Genomic DNA, 15,437 nt, shown 5'->3' with positions numbered 1-15,437 from the left:
TTATTACCATTAAAGAGAATATAACCACCTTTTAATGACGTATAAATTATCTGGCAAGGCTCATTATTCATCATGATTTTAGTCGGAAACTTAACCTCTAAATTAATCGATTAAGACTAAAATTATTAATTTTATATAATTTTTTAAAAAAATATACAAAAATATTAGATTTTGTGATAGTCCATACGCTAAAAATAAACAAATTTTAAATTAAAATAAATAAAAAGAAATGTATTAGAGATAATATTATAAGCAAATCCACGAAATTTGTTGCTGAAGTTTTTAGTCGATTAGTCGTAGAAGGAAGTCGTCTAATTAACATCACTAAAAACTAGTGTAACTAAAATATTGATATGCAATGCCCACCCATACTCGGGGAATTTATTTGGGCCAAGCCATAAATTATTGAGCTGTATATGGTGATTAAATTTAAACGCTACTTTTAAATGTAGCGCGCTATTATCCAATTTATAGGTTACTTTAGATTTTATTTTTTTTCGTATCTAATTGCATTTCAATACTGCCATGTCATCCACGAGTAGAGTGACGATCAGAAAGTATAAACTTGTATAAAAAAAATTTCACTTTAATTATGTAGGAGGATAATGCAATAAAATGTAACATAGAAAAATCATCAAAATTAAATGATCAAGTATTTTTAGATTTTTAAAAAAAATGGGCCTAGAGGATATTGAATTGTATTATTTATTTTAAAAAGAATCATCTATAAGTGGCGTGTTTGGTCTGACTAGGGTCAGTCCTAAATTATTACCGTGTTCGTTAATTTTATGTAGGGGATAAGTAGCATAAATGATCCTATTTGCTGACCACCATCCTTCCTTTATCTATTGAACCAATTTTTCGCAAAATTGTTAAACGATTCAACTAAGTATTTAATATGTATAACATCCAGATAATAATTTATAAAATAATATCATCAAAAAGATGAGCCTGATTTTATCCCTTGTGCATGTCATCGTTGATGTAAAAAAAAATCAGTGTTTTTTTGGTAATATCCCCCACACTTCACTATTCTTTAAAATATATATCAAAATTAATATATCCACTCTTTTATTATATAACCAATCATATTAACAAAATGACAATTTCGAATACAATTAATGAGAAATACAAAATTAGAGCTTAAAAAATAATGTAACTATATAAACCAGAACATTTATTCAAAGAAAAAATAATCCCCATAATCATAAGGAGAGATCGATTTAATATAACAATAATTAGCCTTTAGAATGGCTATCGCGATTTTCTGTCTTAAGTAAAAGCCTACATAAGGTTCCCCAGTAAATTTTCCTGATTTGGAGGCCACCGTACTTTAAAAATTTGTCTTTAGCCCAATCCCCATATGTTGTCAAAGCGGAGAAAATGATTATCACGAATTATGTAAATAGAAGAATCGGCGCTGTATTTGACCATCTTAAAATATTGTTTATATTAGTTATCAAAATCTGTTCAATGCGAGACATTCTTCCAGCATAAGGTGTTTGTACACTTCAAAATTATGGTTCAGCGATTTGATCGTGTGCAGCATCACGCCATTGCTTCCCAATGCCCCATACTTAGATTCTGTCCCGTAAAAAACTCTTCTAATCCTGGCGTGCACTAATGCCATGGAACACCTGCGACATAAAAACAATAATAATTTATAAATTTTTATTAGTAATAAGACTTCTCCCAAGAAAATCTTATCCTTCTAAAATCTACATCCACCAGTTATTTTTTGTTGTTGGAATATTCAAAAATATATATAGCATACAAAACTATTAAAATTAAATAAAAGTTTTATATGTCCCCTCTCTCCATAATTTAAATATTTTGAAAATTTTTTTATATTGTTTATAAAGGTGATGCTAAATTTAATTATATATTGAAAAAGAAGTAAATACCAAAATTTGTATACAATAAAAAAAACATAAATTTACCATATTAAAAATAGAGTCCATCAACATTGGCCTATGACTATCCATGACTCAATGTTAATTTTTTTGATAGAAAAAAATGAAAATTTTTCGATCAATACTGCCTGCCAACAACGTGTGTCTTATAAATTTAATGTATTTAAAAATTTATGCTTTTAACGCCACCTTGCGGATATATATTTATTAAATTTAAACATTAATAAAATGATTATTTTTGTAAACCTCATTCCCCTGAGATATTTGCAGGAAAAATATATTAATAATTTTTTTAATATTTAAATGTAAATTAAAAAATCCGACTAGCACACGAATAAAAAAGCAGGATTAAAGGAGTGCAATAAAATTATTGAGGGAAGAATCACATTAATTACCAGGCCTATTCCTTTATGGAATTGTCATTATCTTAAATTATTTAAAAAAAACCAGAGATAAATAAAATTGTAACTTTGTTCGAAGATTAAAAATTTATTGTTCAAAATTTCTATGGTCAAAGTCTTTGAATTTTGAGCAAATGTTTAGCACTAAAAAATTAAAGCCACATGGTTTTATCTTTTATTATATAAAAAATAAACTGATTATTAAAATTAATAAGAAAATCGTGAAAACACTAACATTAAGTCGCAGTAAAAATACAAATTGATTTCTTTAATGTTTTTTCACAAATAAAAATAATACTTGATTCATTTTTTAACATTTTTCTAATTTAAAAAAAAACTAATTTTTTATATTTTTACTTGTCTTTAAAATAAATAAATATATCTAAATGAAACATTTAAAAGATACGCTAAAGTGTTGCAATCCACTGAATAAACCGAAGCATAAAAATTTTAAAAAGAATTTACGTTCTCTACTACCTTGGATGCTTAATATAAATAGTGATTTATATCTTCAACAAAAAATATGTAATTTGTGCCGATATTAGTTAAGTAAAATTGGTCCACACATTCCCAAAGAATTTATATACCAAATAACTTATAATCAAGATGCCTTTCAATCGATTAATGAAACATTCATTACACAATATTGGATTCAAAAGATTGAAAAAGCAATAAAGACTAAGGTTGAAATATCTGATTCCGAGAATGATAATCCAATGAAAGTAGAAATTCTTATTGTATTAAAAGATATCAAAAAATCAACAATACAAATTTTTACAATTTTGCCTCAAAGATGGAGTGCAAATAAAATTCAAGAGAAATTCAACGTTACATCATACATGGCAAGAAAATCCAAAATGGTGCTAAGCACTAAACGAAAGCATTTAAACATGTCAAGGATTTTTATAGTTCTGATGAAATAAACCGATTCATGCCTGGAATAAAAAATTGTGTATCTGTTAAATGCGAAAAAGAACAGTCCAAAAAAGACTAATATTAAATAATCTTAAAAAAATATTCAAGATGTTTAAGGAAGAATACCCAAATATATCAATTAGATTCTCTAAATTTGCCGAAATTAGGCCCAAAAAATGTATTTTAGCTAGAGCTATCAGAATGTGAAATTAATGATAAATGTAATAGCTGAAACCACAGCAGGAGAAGGTTACTTTATAAATTCTTATCACTATCTTTTGGCGCAAATTATTTGCAAACTCAGCCAAAATGTTATTTAACATATTGTACCAATTGTTTCAGAGAAATCGTATAAAATATGTCACGTTTAAACAATGGATCACGGTGGATAGAACAAATCTGAAACTATTATAAAGTCCGTTGATTTAGAAAAAGTTCAAATTTTACTGCGTCACTCGTTTATAGCTAAACAACAAACTTTATTTTGAAGAGTTCCAAAGAAAATTTAAAAGATGGGGAATTTTTAACAATTCTAGATTATTCTGAAAATTATTCCTTTATTTTACAAGATGAAGTTCAGGGATTTCATTGGAACAACGTGCAGGTCTTTGTATACCCATTTCTAGCATATTATAAATCTGGAGAAGATTTAAAAAATATAAATTTTGTTATTATATCCGAATCATTAAACCATAATACTAGTGCAGTCCATCAAATTTTTTTATTGATTTCTTAAACAGCCAAATTTAATTCTAAGCCAGAAAAAAATAATATATTTTTCATATGGAGCCGCGTCTCAATACAAGAGTCGCAAAAATTTTCTGAACATATGCCTTCATACATACGATTTTAATGTTCCTGCGAATGGCATTTCTTCGCCACTGCTCACGGCAAATATGCATGTTGTTATGTGTACCGTGTTTTAGGTATAGCGTGGAGACATTTTTTATGATAAGTATTTTTTTTTGATTAATATTTTTTGATTTTATTTGCACATTCATTCTTTTAATTTTTATTGGTGATTAATATTTTTTTTTGTTTTTTCTTGCACATTCATTCTTTTAATACATTATAAAAATTTCTATTTTTAGACTAATTAAATTATTAATCAATTTATATTTATTTTATAGTAGATATATATATATATATATATATAGATAAATAAAGGAAATAAAAAGAGTTGTCGTTTTTCCAGATTTTCTTCATTGGTTTCGTTCAAAAGAGAAAAAATTAAATTTTGTTCAAAAGAAAAGAATACTACAAGTAAGAAAAAATTATATATTTTATTGTAAAAGTGCAATAAGAGAAAAAGGAAAAAAAAAGAATAGATAATAAATTAGAAACATGTGACGGTATCGTGGGACTGGGAAGTGTCCAAAGATTAGAGTCCAGAGCTAGTCTACAAAGCACAAATAAAAATCAAATCCTAACCCCATTAGAATTATATAATTATGCTAAAAAAAAATATTAATGGAATTCAATTTGAATATATCGGAGAATTAGCTCTTCGTAAAAGATATAATTCTGTACTGTCAAACATGGGACCCAAAAAATTCACGGGGTTTTTACCAAAATAAACTAAAAACCAAAATATATTCAAATTCCAAAAAAATATAATATAAAACAAGTTTCGTTTTTAAATGAGAAAATTATATTTAAAAATATTAATGGATATGTAACATGAGTATATGATGACAAATGGTGATTAGGGTTTATAATCGATAAAAATGATACAAATGAAGAAGTAAAAATCCGATTTTTACACCCTTGTGGACCTTCAGCCTCATTTAAATTTCCTCTGATAGATAATATTTTAGTGTTGCCCAAATCTAATATTCTCTCGCTGGTCAATCCTTCTACTCCCATCGGTCGAACATATATATTATCTCCTGAAGAAATCTCACAAGCCAGCCAGGCTTTGTATTTCTTAGAATGAAGATAGATTTAATTAATTTATAAACTATCTTAATTAGGCAAAATTTGTGAAGATTTTAAAAATTTCATGATCTGAATGACAAATAAATATATATAATGTACATTGTAATCGATTAAGTATGATATACATACATTAAAATATTTTTAATCAATAAAAAAATGAATTTTAACATATTAAATATTATATATAGCGCCATCTATTTTTTAAAAGTATATAAATCGCAATAATATTTTAAATAAATATCCAGCGATGCTAATTGTTGAAGAAATTATTTAAAAAACAGTAAACGGATAATATTTTTTAAAAAAATAAAAAATTGGAGATCATATTCATTTCGAAATATTAATTTCAAATTTTCAACTTACCATAAGATGACCCATTCTAAAAATAATTAATTTTGATGTTTTCGCCATAATTATCAATTATTAACTTAGCTATTGATATTAGATTCAATATTTTATCATATTTAGTTTTAAATTAAAAACTAATTATTTAACATTAGTAAAAAGCAAAAAAAAGACGTTTTTTGGACATTTAACCCCGATTATCTCCGCTAATATAGTTGCTAACGAGAAATTTTGTTTATGATCTAATGGGAACATATATAACCAGCCTATAATTTTTTATCGAAATCGAAAGGGGTGGGCCGAAAAGTGATTGATTTGACATGGAATGACCCTAAATGTTTTAAAATCTAACCCCTTATCTAAACAATAAAATAAGTTTGTTACATTATGCATGGTTCCCTAGTAGTAAATAAATGGTAGTTGGTACATAAATATTGCATTTCGTTTTCAAATTTTGCGCTTGAATTTTGTTCTTCAGTCATAGATGTGCCACCATAAGATTTGCATATTTTTTTATTGTTCGGATAGTATTCTCTAATTATGTTATATTTTTTTAAAATGTATTTTAATCAGGGATGTAACTCGAACCCTTCTTAACCATCGTATTTTGGCTGAACCCGAACCGAGACCCTTTTTAAAAGTGGAGGGTCCAAGGGTTCTAGGTGCCATAAAAATTTTTAAAAATATAAATATTTTTTTTAAAAAATAAGATAAATTTTTTTAAATTTAATATTAACTTATTTTGTGGAATCATTTATTTTATCTTCGCGATTTTCTTCCTGGACTTCCATTTTATTTAGAGATTGATATCATAACTTATTTTTCAGTGTAATCATATATTTTATTATGTAAATAGTGCTGTAAACGTTACTATAAAAAAGAAACGCGTTACCGTTATTCGTTACATATGAAAAAGGAACGCGTGTTACCGACCTTTCAAAAAAGTAACGGGGTACTCGTTACTTTAGAAAATTAAATATACACTAAAATATTATTTATTTTTTCCAAAATAAAACTATACAAAAAAAATATAATATAAGATAACATCTTCATTTAACAATTTTTTATTTATATTTAGCTACAATTAATTTCAAAATTTTGATCAGATAAACAGGAGCACTAGGGCTCAACACAGCTGGTTAAACAATGGGATGTTATATATAGTATTTTAATCATAAATAAAATCTATAATGAAATTCTCTGTAAAATTTTGTTATTAGATAAATCCTGGCTACGCCACTATTTAATATATACATATTATTAAAACAAAGTTTTTAATCACTATTTTTTATTCATTAAATCTATTAACATTTATAGCCAAACCAATAGCAATACTAAAACAAGAAATAGAAGATATAAAAAACTCAATATAATACTTTTGACCAAAACCAATATTTTGTTAATCTAGGGTTTTTAATGTTGGTTCCCAGCCCAATACTATAGTAAAATTTATTTGCTTATATTTAGGGCTGCGCCAATCCACATATTTTTTACCGATCCCATTCGATATTGCTTCAAAACCAATCCGATATTTATATTGATTTTTCACCACCCCCCTTTGAACCAAATGTATTTAAGAAATCAATATTTTGCAAAAAATCAAATCATGCATTTAATTTAATTTCTTTTATTTTTACAATTAAGACTATAATTAAAAAAACATATATTTGATAATATATCCATTTTATGTTGATATGAATTATAGAATTGTATTTAATATATAAAATTATATTAGATTATTTTCAAATAAATACGAGAGCCTCTAAATTTTCTGGCAATTAGTTTCTTCGATATGGAGTGTCTATATCCCTTGCCGTATTGAAGGTAAACTCAGATGATTCCGCAGATAACGTAATTTGCAAAATTATCTTTCTCTTTTATAAAATATTTCCATAATTCAGATGCCATATTTAAAAAAATTCTTTTATTTAAAGTAAAAATAATAAAAATTTCGTTATTATTTAAAAAGATTTAAAATAATTAAAACGTTAGGTGTTCTTTTCTATTTTTATAAAAAAACTTTTAAAATACTATAAATCTATTTTTAAAAGAATAAAATTTAGAAGGGTGTTGTGCAATTACATTGTTTAAAAAAAGATTATTTAGAAAAAATTATAATAATGTAAAATAAATATGCGTAACATAAAATAACAAAAAAAGGAAAAGTAAATAGACCGGATCGGTTTTTTACTGGTAGGCCCGATCCGATATTTTTGGAAAACATTAAACATCGAGCCGATTCGATCCGATATTTAATATCGGCACAGTCCTACTTATATTTTAATTCCATATTAAGCTTTTCAAAACATTATGAAAGAATATTATTCTATTATTAAAGTAAAATGTCCTAGTTTTATTGTAATTTTTATAATATTAATTAATTTGTTAATGTAAAATGTCAATCATGAAGATTGCAATTATAGAGAAAAAAAAGGATCTTATCATTATATTTTTTTTTCTCGGGAAAATTTCTTACAATATTACATTTTTATGCTTTTAGAATAAATAAAGAATTTGTATTAAAGTTTCAGAATATTATTCAGATCCGTTTATCAATTTCAGAATATTATTCAGATCTATTTATCAATTTCAGAGTATTATTCAGATCCGTTTATTCAGTATTTTTTTAAAAATTTATCTTTTTACCTCGAAATGCTTTTTTAAGTTTGAACTGCTCGACATTGTGGTTGAAATATTTGTGTTGGGATATGATTTACATTTACAAAGTTATAGACATCCATTAATTTTCTTTATTGGTTTAAAATATATTTCAAATTGGGACCAGAGAAGGGTTAAATCATCTGAAGAAGTACTATAGACATAATATTCTTAAAATAAATTATAAGAATAATAATATCATTATTAACATTTACTTTGAATTTTGTTTGAATATCAATTTCGACAGAAAATTTATGAATATTCGATTTCGATAGAAAATTTAACAACGATAATTTAAAATTTGATATGAGTAAAAACCGGCTTAAATTGTTTATATTAAGCATTATAAAATAAATAAAAATAATTTTATAATACAATAAAATATGTTTTGCTTTTTATTGATATATATTAAGAAAAAATATAAAGTAACGAGTAACGTTTTGCGTTAGCGTTACTCAAAAAAAAAGAAACGTGTTACCGCTACCTCTAGAAGAAGGTAACGAATGACGTTACTTCACAGCACTATGTAAATTTATTAATATGCTATGTTATAGAAATATGTTGATTATTTTGAAAGTGAATTATTTTGTATTACAAGTAATAATATTTTAATTTAAATGATAATGCACAACACCTTGGTCCTCAGTTTGTATGATGCTAGAGGGATTAAGTCTAAAAGATTTATGTAATGATTTTATTATAAGAGCATGTGAAGTCATTTTGTCGAAGGATGATTGGAGCCAAATAAAGGACCTTACTAATGTAATGTATTAGTTCCTTTAAAAATAACAATATTAAGATTACAATCAGAACAATTATGTTTATTTGATTTTAAGGCATATGGATTAGATGCCTTTAGAAAAATTTAGTCCTTTTATGCGAAATATTAAAAAACATGAAAATTAGTGAGCAACAATATTTGCAAAATAGTGTTGCATACACTTCTATACATATCAACTTTAATTGAGTATTGAGCAAAAACAAATGGCTAAAGACCATCTTAAGGATTTATGGCATAAGTAAAACTCCTTTATTTACAATATATTGGACGGCAATATCTATTGGTTGTAGTGATAATAATAATGATAGCAACATTGATGATCTTGAAATTTTACTTTTAGATAAAGAAAAAAAAATCAACATCAGATAGAAAGGAGGATCAAAAAATGCCTATTGCATCTTTAATAGTAAACTTCTCAGAAGTTCGAGAATAAATAAGGATATAAAATATTTTAAAATTCTGTGAAGAAAATTCTTAAATATATCCAGAATTATATATCTTATTTAGAATCTTCATGGCCGTACTGGCAACATAAGTACAATAATTTTATAAAGATAACTATCTATTTTAGGTAAGGCTAGAACGTGAATTTTCATCTTTGAAATATATTATCTACTTTACGTGGAAATCTCAAAAGATGATATTTTAGAAGATATTATGATTATGCAATAAAAAAACATTTAAAATATAAATTATTTCATTTTTAAAATTTTTCATTCGTAAATTAAGAATATTTATACATTGAAGTATAATAATAAATGAATGAAGAAAAAAATATCTTAATATGAGTTATTATTTTTATTTTCCCTGAACCCGAACCCTGGACTTAGATTCTTTCAAATTTTATTCCTGTACCCTGACCCTTCTTTGTTGAAGGATTCACATCCCTAATTTTAATGAACTTAAATTTTTTTAAAAAATAATATATTTAAATTAATAGTATACTATAAAAGGCATATTTTTTTACAAAACACTCACCTATAATCGGTATCGAGGATCTTTCTCTGTGATTGGCAAAGTGATTCAATACAGTTCATAATGGCATGGTTTAAAGGGTTCCTGGATGAATTTCGTGAATCATGGGAAGAAGCCAGGATCTTATTTGTTTTAGGGATCAACTATAACTGCCCCAACAGGTTCCTAAACATGTGATATAAATCAAATGGAGTAGAGTAGAGGTTTAAAATGGACAGGTTTTTAGGCCATCTACCCATTCTACTGTGTAAGTGTGGGAGGGGTTTTTTAATAAAATGATTTTAAGCATTGAGCAAAGTGAGCTAAAAAATTTGTATAACAATGGACAAGCAAGGCACTACACATTTTATAAGTTTAAAATAAATTCAAACCACCCTTTAAAATAATTTTTAAACATTGAATGGATAGGTGGGTTAAAAATAATTTTTAGCAAGCATGTGGGTTAAAAAAATTTTTCCCCCTTTCAGGTTAATTGTAAATCAAAGCTTATAAGCAGTAATAACAATTAGAAAATCATAATTAAGAAAGATATATTGATTATTGGATAAATATTATTTAAATCTACATTATTGTCCATTAAAGCTTTATGAGCCATTTTTATTGCCTCCATCATATTTGGTATCATAATGGCTTCTAAATTTGTATTATAATAGTTAAGAAAATTCAGTTGATTTGTGTATCTATCATTTATTTTAACAAATAAGTACAATAAAAAATAAAACTTTTTATTTTCATAATAATGAGTGGGCCAAATTTTATTTGATAATTCATATTGAGTTCTTGTGTAAGCCGGAAATTTAGGTAGCTTATAGAGTGATATGTTAAAAACCTCAATTGTATTGGAAGATAATATTTGTTTTAAAAATTTCTCATCAAAGGACTTGTAAGATGCTAATATGACCAACATATTTTTACCTTTAATATAATACTTATAAAAATCTTCACAAAGTTTTGAGACTATATACCATTTATTCTTTTTAAATGTTTAAATAAATCATTGGGTAAACAATAATTTAATTTCCTATAAATTAATCATACTGCCAAAAATATTATGAATAATTACTTAATAACGTCACATGTTGTCTTCTTATCTTCTATAACAGCTACCCAAAACTCCTCTATATTATTATTATTAAACACATTATATAATTGTCATATCAACCTAATTCAATATTTTTTCTTTCATATTTTGGTTCAACAACTGCCTTTATCATCTAATATTTGTATATAATTCAATATACACATTCCATAATAATCAAATGTATTTCTTCGTGTAAATTAAAATATTTCTTAATAGTTTAATCTAGTAATATGTCAAAAATTGCTATTGGAGTTTTGAATCAGTAGAAAACAGTTCATGTTTTAAACTTTCTTATAACTCCGTAAAGTATTAATATAAAAATTATCTACTTTTATTACATAAAATAAAATGGCATCTATAGATTAGGAAAGAGCATGGAGAATTTCAACCTTTTCTATTCACATTTTGTATAAAAATTAACGCGTTACCTGTCACATGTCAGTAACCATCCACATGTTGTATAATAGCGTTGTTATTCGGGTCAATTATAAACCCGATTCGGGTCGAATATAAAAACTTCCAGATTTAGATTATAACCATAATAATTTTAAATCTGTTGATTTTGCTAATAGATGGCAGAAAGGTTTGGGCTTCTACCTACCAAATCTTGAGGCATAAACAAAATTATTTTTAAGTTATAAAATATAAAAATAGTAATATTATTGAAATAATAAATACAGCCTACCATGTATTATCCTTTGCTAATTTGTGCAAAATAAATTATAGATGAATATCGAGCAGCGTCTACATGAGCGGGGGGGGGGGGGGTAGGAACAGTTTGCATCTCATTTTTTTGAGGGGATAGGGGGTAAGCTGCTTTAATGGGGGTAGGATAAATTTTTTGGGTGGTTATGTATTAAATTTTGAGATGAAATAGGACAAAATTTATTGCTGTAAAAATTATACTTTTATTATAGTATTATTATAGGGTAAATTATTTTAAAAAAAAACAAACAATTAAAATAAAATAAAATAACAATATGTTTTTTTATTTTTGCACAACCCTCAAAAAATAAATGACAATCAAATATATAATATATAACAAAACAGATTTAAAAAATACGTACGGTAATTTTTTTTGCATTTACAATTTTTATATAATTTAATTTTTTTTATAAAATACATACGGTAATTTTTTTGCATTTACAATTTTTATATAACTTAATTTTTTTTATAAAATAGAGTTTAATATTTTTTTCAAATGTTTAATATACGACAAATTTTATCTAGTAATACAAATTCATTTACATTAAATCCTGATCCTGTTTTATCTAATTCAAATTCAATACCTAATATTACAAAAAATTTTCATATGATCAATTCTTCCTCTGTAAGTGGTGATTCTATTACTGATCCGACATCGGTTATTCCAAGAAGAAAATATACTAACTGGAATAAGGAAAAAATTGATATAGTAAAAAAATTATTCTTCTTAGACGAGACAGGCATAAATTTGCACGTTGTACCTGTTTATGCCTGGGCCCCATATAATGTTACGCCAAGTGTTAAAGTCCCGCCATCTAAGGGTAAGAATATAAGTATATTATGCACTATGAGAATCGATGGTGTGATACTTTATCACATCATTGAAGGACCTTATAATAGCCTTTTATTTAGAGATTATATGAATGCGCTAATTAATATTCTACCGAGTGATGCAGTTATTGTTATGGACAATGCATCCATCCATAAAAGCCACCTCATTGATTGTTTTAGAGCGCGAATAGAATATTTGCCACCCTATTCGCCTCAACTAAACGCGATAGAAAATTTTTTTGGATTGTTAAAAAACAAATATAGGTCGATCAATCCCCGACCAAATACTCGAAACGAAATAATTAATAATGTAACATGAATTCTTAATGAATTTACTATTCCTTTTGATTTTTCAAATTATTATAATAATATGCATCAATTTTTGGAGATTGGTTATCGAGGACAACCAATGAATTAAGGTAAATTTATAAAAATATAATTTATATTGAAATATATTTTAAAGGAATTTAGAAAAAGGAGAATATATATATAAAGAAAAAACGAAAATTAAAATATCCAATTTTTAATGTATTTTTTAAATCTGTTTTTATATTATATATTTGATTGTCATTTATTTTTTGAAGGTTGTGCTTAATTGTTTTTTTTAATAATTTACCCTATATAATACAATTCATCGACCAAATCTATATATTGCAAACAATCATATACATTGTTTTCCAAATAAACTATCCTTTTAAATCATTTAAAAGGTTTAGATATTTTAGCAAGCTCATAATGCCATAATAATTAATTTATTGTAAATAATGGAGGTTTTAATTGAATTTATTATTTAAAAAATAAATTCTTTATATTCACAAAATATAGATAGTTGTTAGTAGAAATAGATTAATTTAAGTTATCCTTTATAAATTCTCTGAAAAGAGTATCATTAAATAAATAGGTGAAAATAATGAGAAAGTGACACCGCCGCCGAAGGCGGCGTTTTTTTTAGGGGGGTAGGCAAAGGTTTTTGAAGGGGGTTTGCATCCAGTGAAAATCCTGTCATGTAGACGCTGTATATACCTTAAATCTATAGGGTTGGGAGGGATTATACGTCTTTACCTAAGGTATATTTTGAAAAATTCGCTCCTCGCTTGAAAAAAATGAAAAGGGCACTGCATTACTTAACCGACGATTGTATCAGTAGCGTTTAAAAACAGTGGACGTAAACAGCTGTAGTCATCACTATTTAACACCTCTGAATAAAACTTCTTTAAAATAATTGAAATTTGAGATCTTTCATATTATTCGAATTATAATAAATTCAACTTCTAAAAGAGTTAATGCCAGCCCATCAAAAAATAAAATATAAACGTTTTAGCCATTGTAGGTTCGTCATATGTTTTTGAAACCTATTTCGGTTTAGACAAGTCTATTCAAGATTTTAAGCAGGGACACTCAAGTATGTTACTAAATCTAAATAGCATCTTTCGTTTTTTAACAGGAATCAATATAGGCAGCTAATCAACCTTTATGTTTGAGTCAGGACACGGTCCTATACAGGACTAGCAACCTGATATACCAAAGCAAAACTAGGAATCAAAATCACTTCTATTATTTCTGTCAACCAGAACCACTCTCTATAAAATATTCAGAACCAGAATCAATATTATTTTTTTTATTAATCCAGGTTTCTAAGTCGCATTTTTATCAATTTATTGCAAAAATAAAGTAAATAAATATACAAAATAGAAAATCTACCATTGTTAACCGGCTCAATTTAGCCTATTTTAAATTAAGATTCTGACCAAATTAATATATGTCTTGAGATTTCCTTAATCATCTATGAGAAAAATCTCCGGCCGGTGGATGACATTTTGTGGCTTAAATATCGAGTTAGGCGTTTAACGGCATTTATAGAATCCATGATATTAGAAGATATTTAGCAACCTAGGTTAATTTAATAAACAAATCACAATATTAAATAATTAACTCACTCATCAATATACTTTAAAAAGCGACAGATTGAGACATGTTTCAGTCTTAGTACTAATATCCAATCGTCTAAATGTCCTACTAAAGTTGTTGTTTTTTAAATCGGTAAACAAATATACGTATCGAAGTGGATTGTTAAAAATGTGTGATGGAGGGGGGGGGGAGCTTTAATTTTATCATTTTCCCTAGATGTATGACAGAGGAATTTAACCACAAAAAAGAGGAGATTCATAAAAATTTACAATCTATATTTTACCCAAAAACTTTTAACCGATTGGAATTATTCCGGATCAATTTTATGATCGTACCGATTCATTCGATTACATCCCAGAACATGTATTTTAAGAGTACCAATAAAAAAAAATTTATGCATAAAGATGAAAAGATACGAAGTCTAATTTACCATTATACCCAAGAAGCGACCCCAGTAGTAGAATACTTTATTCGTTAGTATTCTAACCAGTGATCTGCAAGACATGGCTCGAATCTGCTCCCTGAGGTCCAAATTTGCTTTGGTCTTAGATGAACTCAAGATTTGAAAATAATTTTGGTTTCGGGCTATGGACAAAAGAAAAATAATTTTTTGATTTCGGGCCGGGCTTTTCCTGACCGGAGCTAATTACATTTAGGACCGATGCCGATCTCTAATTCTAATGTTCCTTACGAAATTACATTTTTTTTTGCAAAATGTCGTTCAAATTCGATTCGAACGAACGAGTATAAGCTAATTTCAAAAAAAAAAAAATTTTTATTTAATTAATAATAAAGTTATCATTATTTTATAATATAAAATTAATCTTAAAAAGAAAACATTAATTATTTTTTCAGAAAATGAATGAATGGGGTAAATGAAACGCAAGAAACTGAATTATGTTTTTTTTAAATAAAAAAATAATTGGTTAAGAAGGAATTAGGTCTAAGTCGTTTCTTCCTCTTCTCCGAATGTAAATCGAAGTCAA

The 15,437-nt window shown here is 26.3% G+C and overlaps 1 protein-coding gene across 6 annotated transcripts; it reads right to left on the bottom strand.

The window, feature by feature from the left end:
- Nucleotides 1–1,337: 1,337 nt before the first annotated feature.
- On the bottom strand, nucleotides 1,338–11,410 carry LOC135929858 (probable inactive tRNA-specific adenosine deaminase-like protein 3). Of its 6 annotated transcripts, none has more exons than XM_065466592.1 (9): nucleotides 11,346–11,410; nucleotides 11,089–11,140; nucleotides 10,990–11,044; nucleotides 10,756–10,947; nucleotides 10,649–10,705; nucleotides 10,492–10,606; nucleotides 9,930–10,091; nucleotides 5,897–6,046; nucleotides 1,338–1,637 (listed from the first exon to the last, which is right to left on the bottom strand). In XM_065466592.1, the coding sequence occupies exons 7-9, from the start codon at nucleotides 9,986–9,988 to the stop codon at nucleotides 1,460–1,462; spliced, it is 387 nt and encodes a 128-aa protein (XP_065322664.1). In that variant the 5' UTR covers nucleotides 9,989–10,091; nucleotides 10,492–10,606; nucleotides 10,649–10,705; nucleotides 10,756–10,947; nucleotides 10,990–11,044; nucleotides 11,089–11,140; nucleotides 11,346–11,410; the 3' UTR covers nucleotides 1,338–1,459. The 6 variants fall into 6 exon arrangements, with proteins under 6 accessions (XP_065322664.1, XP_065322661.1, XP_065322662.1 ...); XM_065466589.1 differs by having other exon boundaries at nucleotides 10,649–10,841; nucleotides 10,892–10,947; XM_065466590.1 differs by lacking the exon at nucleotides 11,346–11,410 and having other exon boundaries at nucleotides 10,649–10,841; nucleotides 10,892–10,947; nucleotides 11,089–11,203.
- Nucleotides 11,411–15,437: the final 4,027 nt, after the last annotated feature.

The sequence above is a fragment of the Gordionus sp. m RMFG-2023 genome, chromosome 5 (genome assembly GCF_954871325.1).
Source record: "Gordionus sp. m RMFG-2023 chromosome 5, tfGorSpeb1-WG-v2, whole genome shotgun sequence".
Classification (NCBI taxonomy): Eukaryota; Metazoa; Nematomorpha; class Gordioida; order Chordodea; family Parachordodidae; genus Gordionus; species Gordionus sp. m RMFG-2023.
The sequence above is the reverse complement of the archived record's forward strand: the minus strand, read 5'-3'. Positions and strand labels throughout refer to the sequence as shown.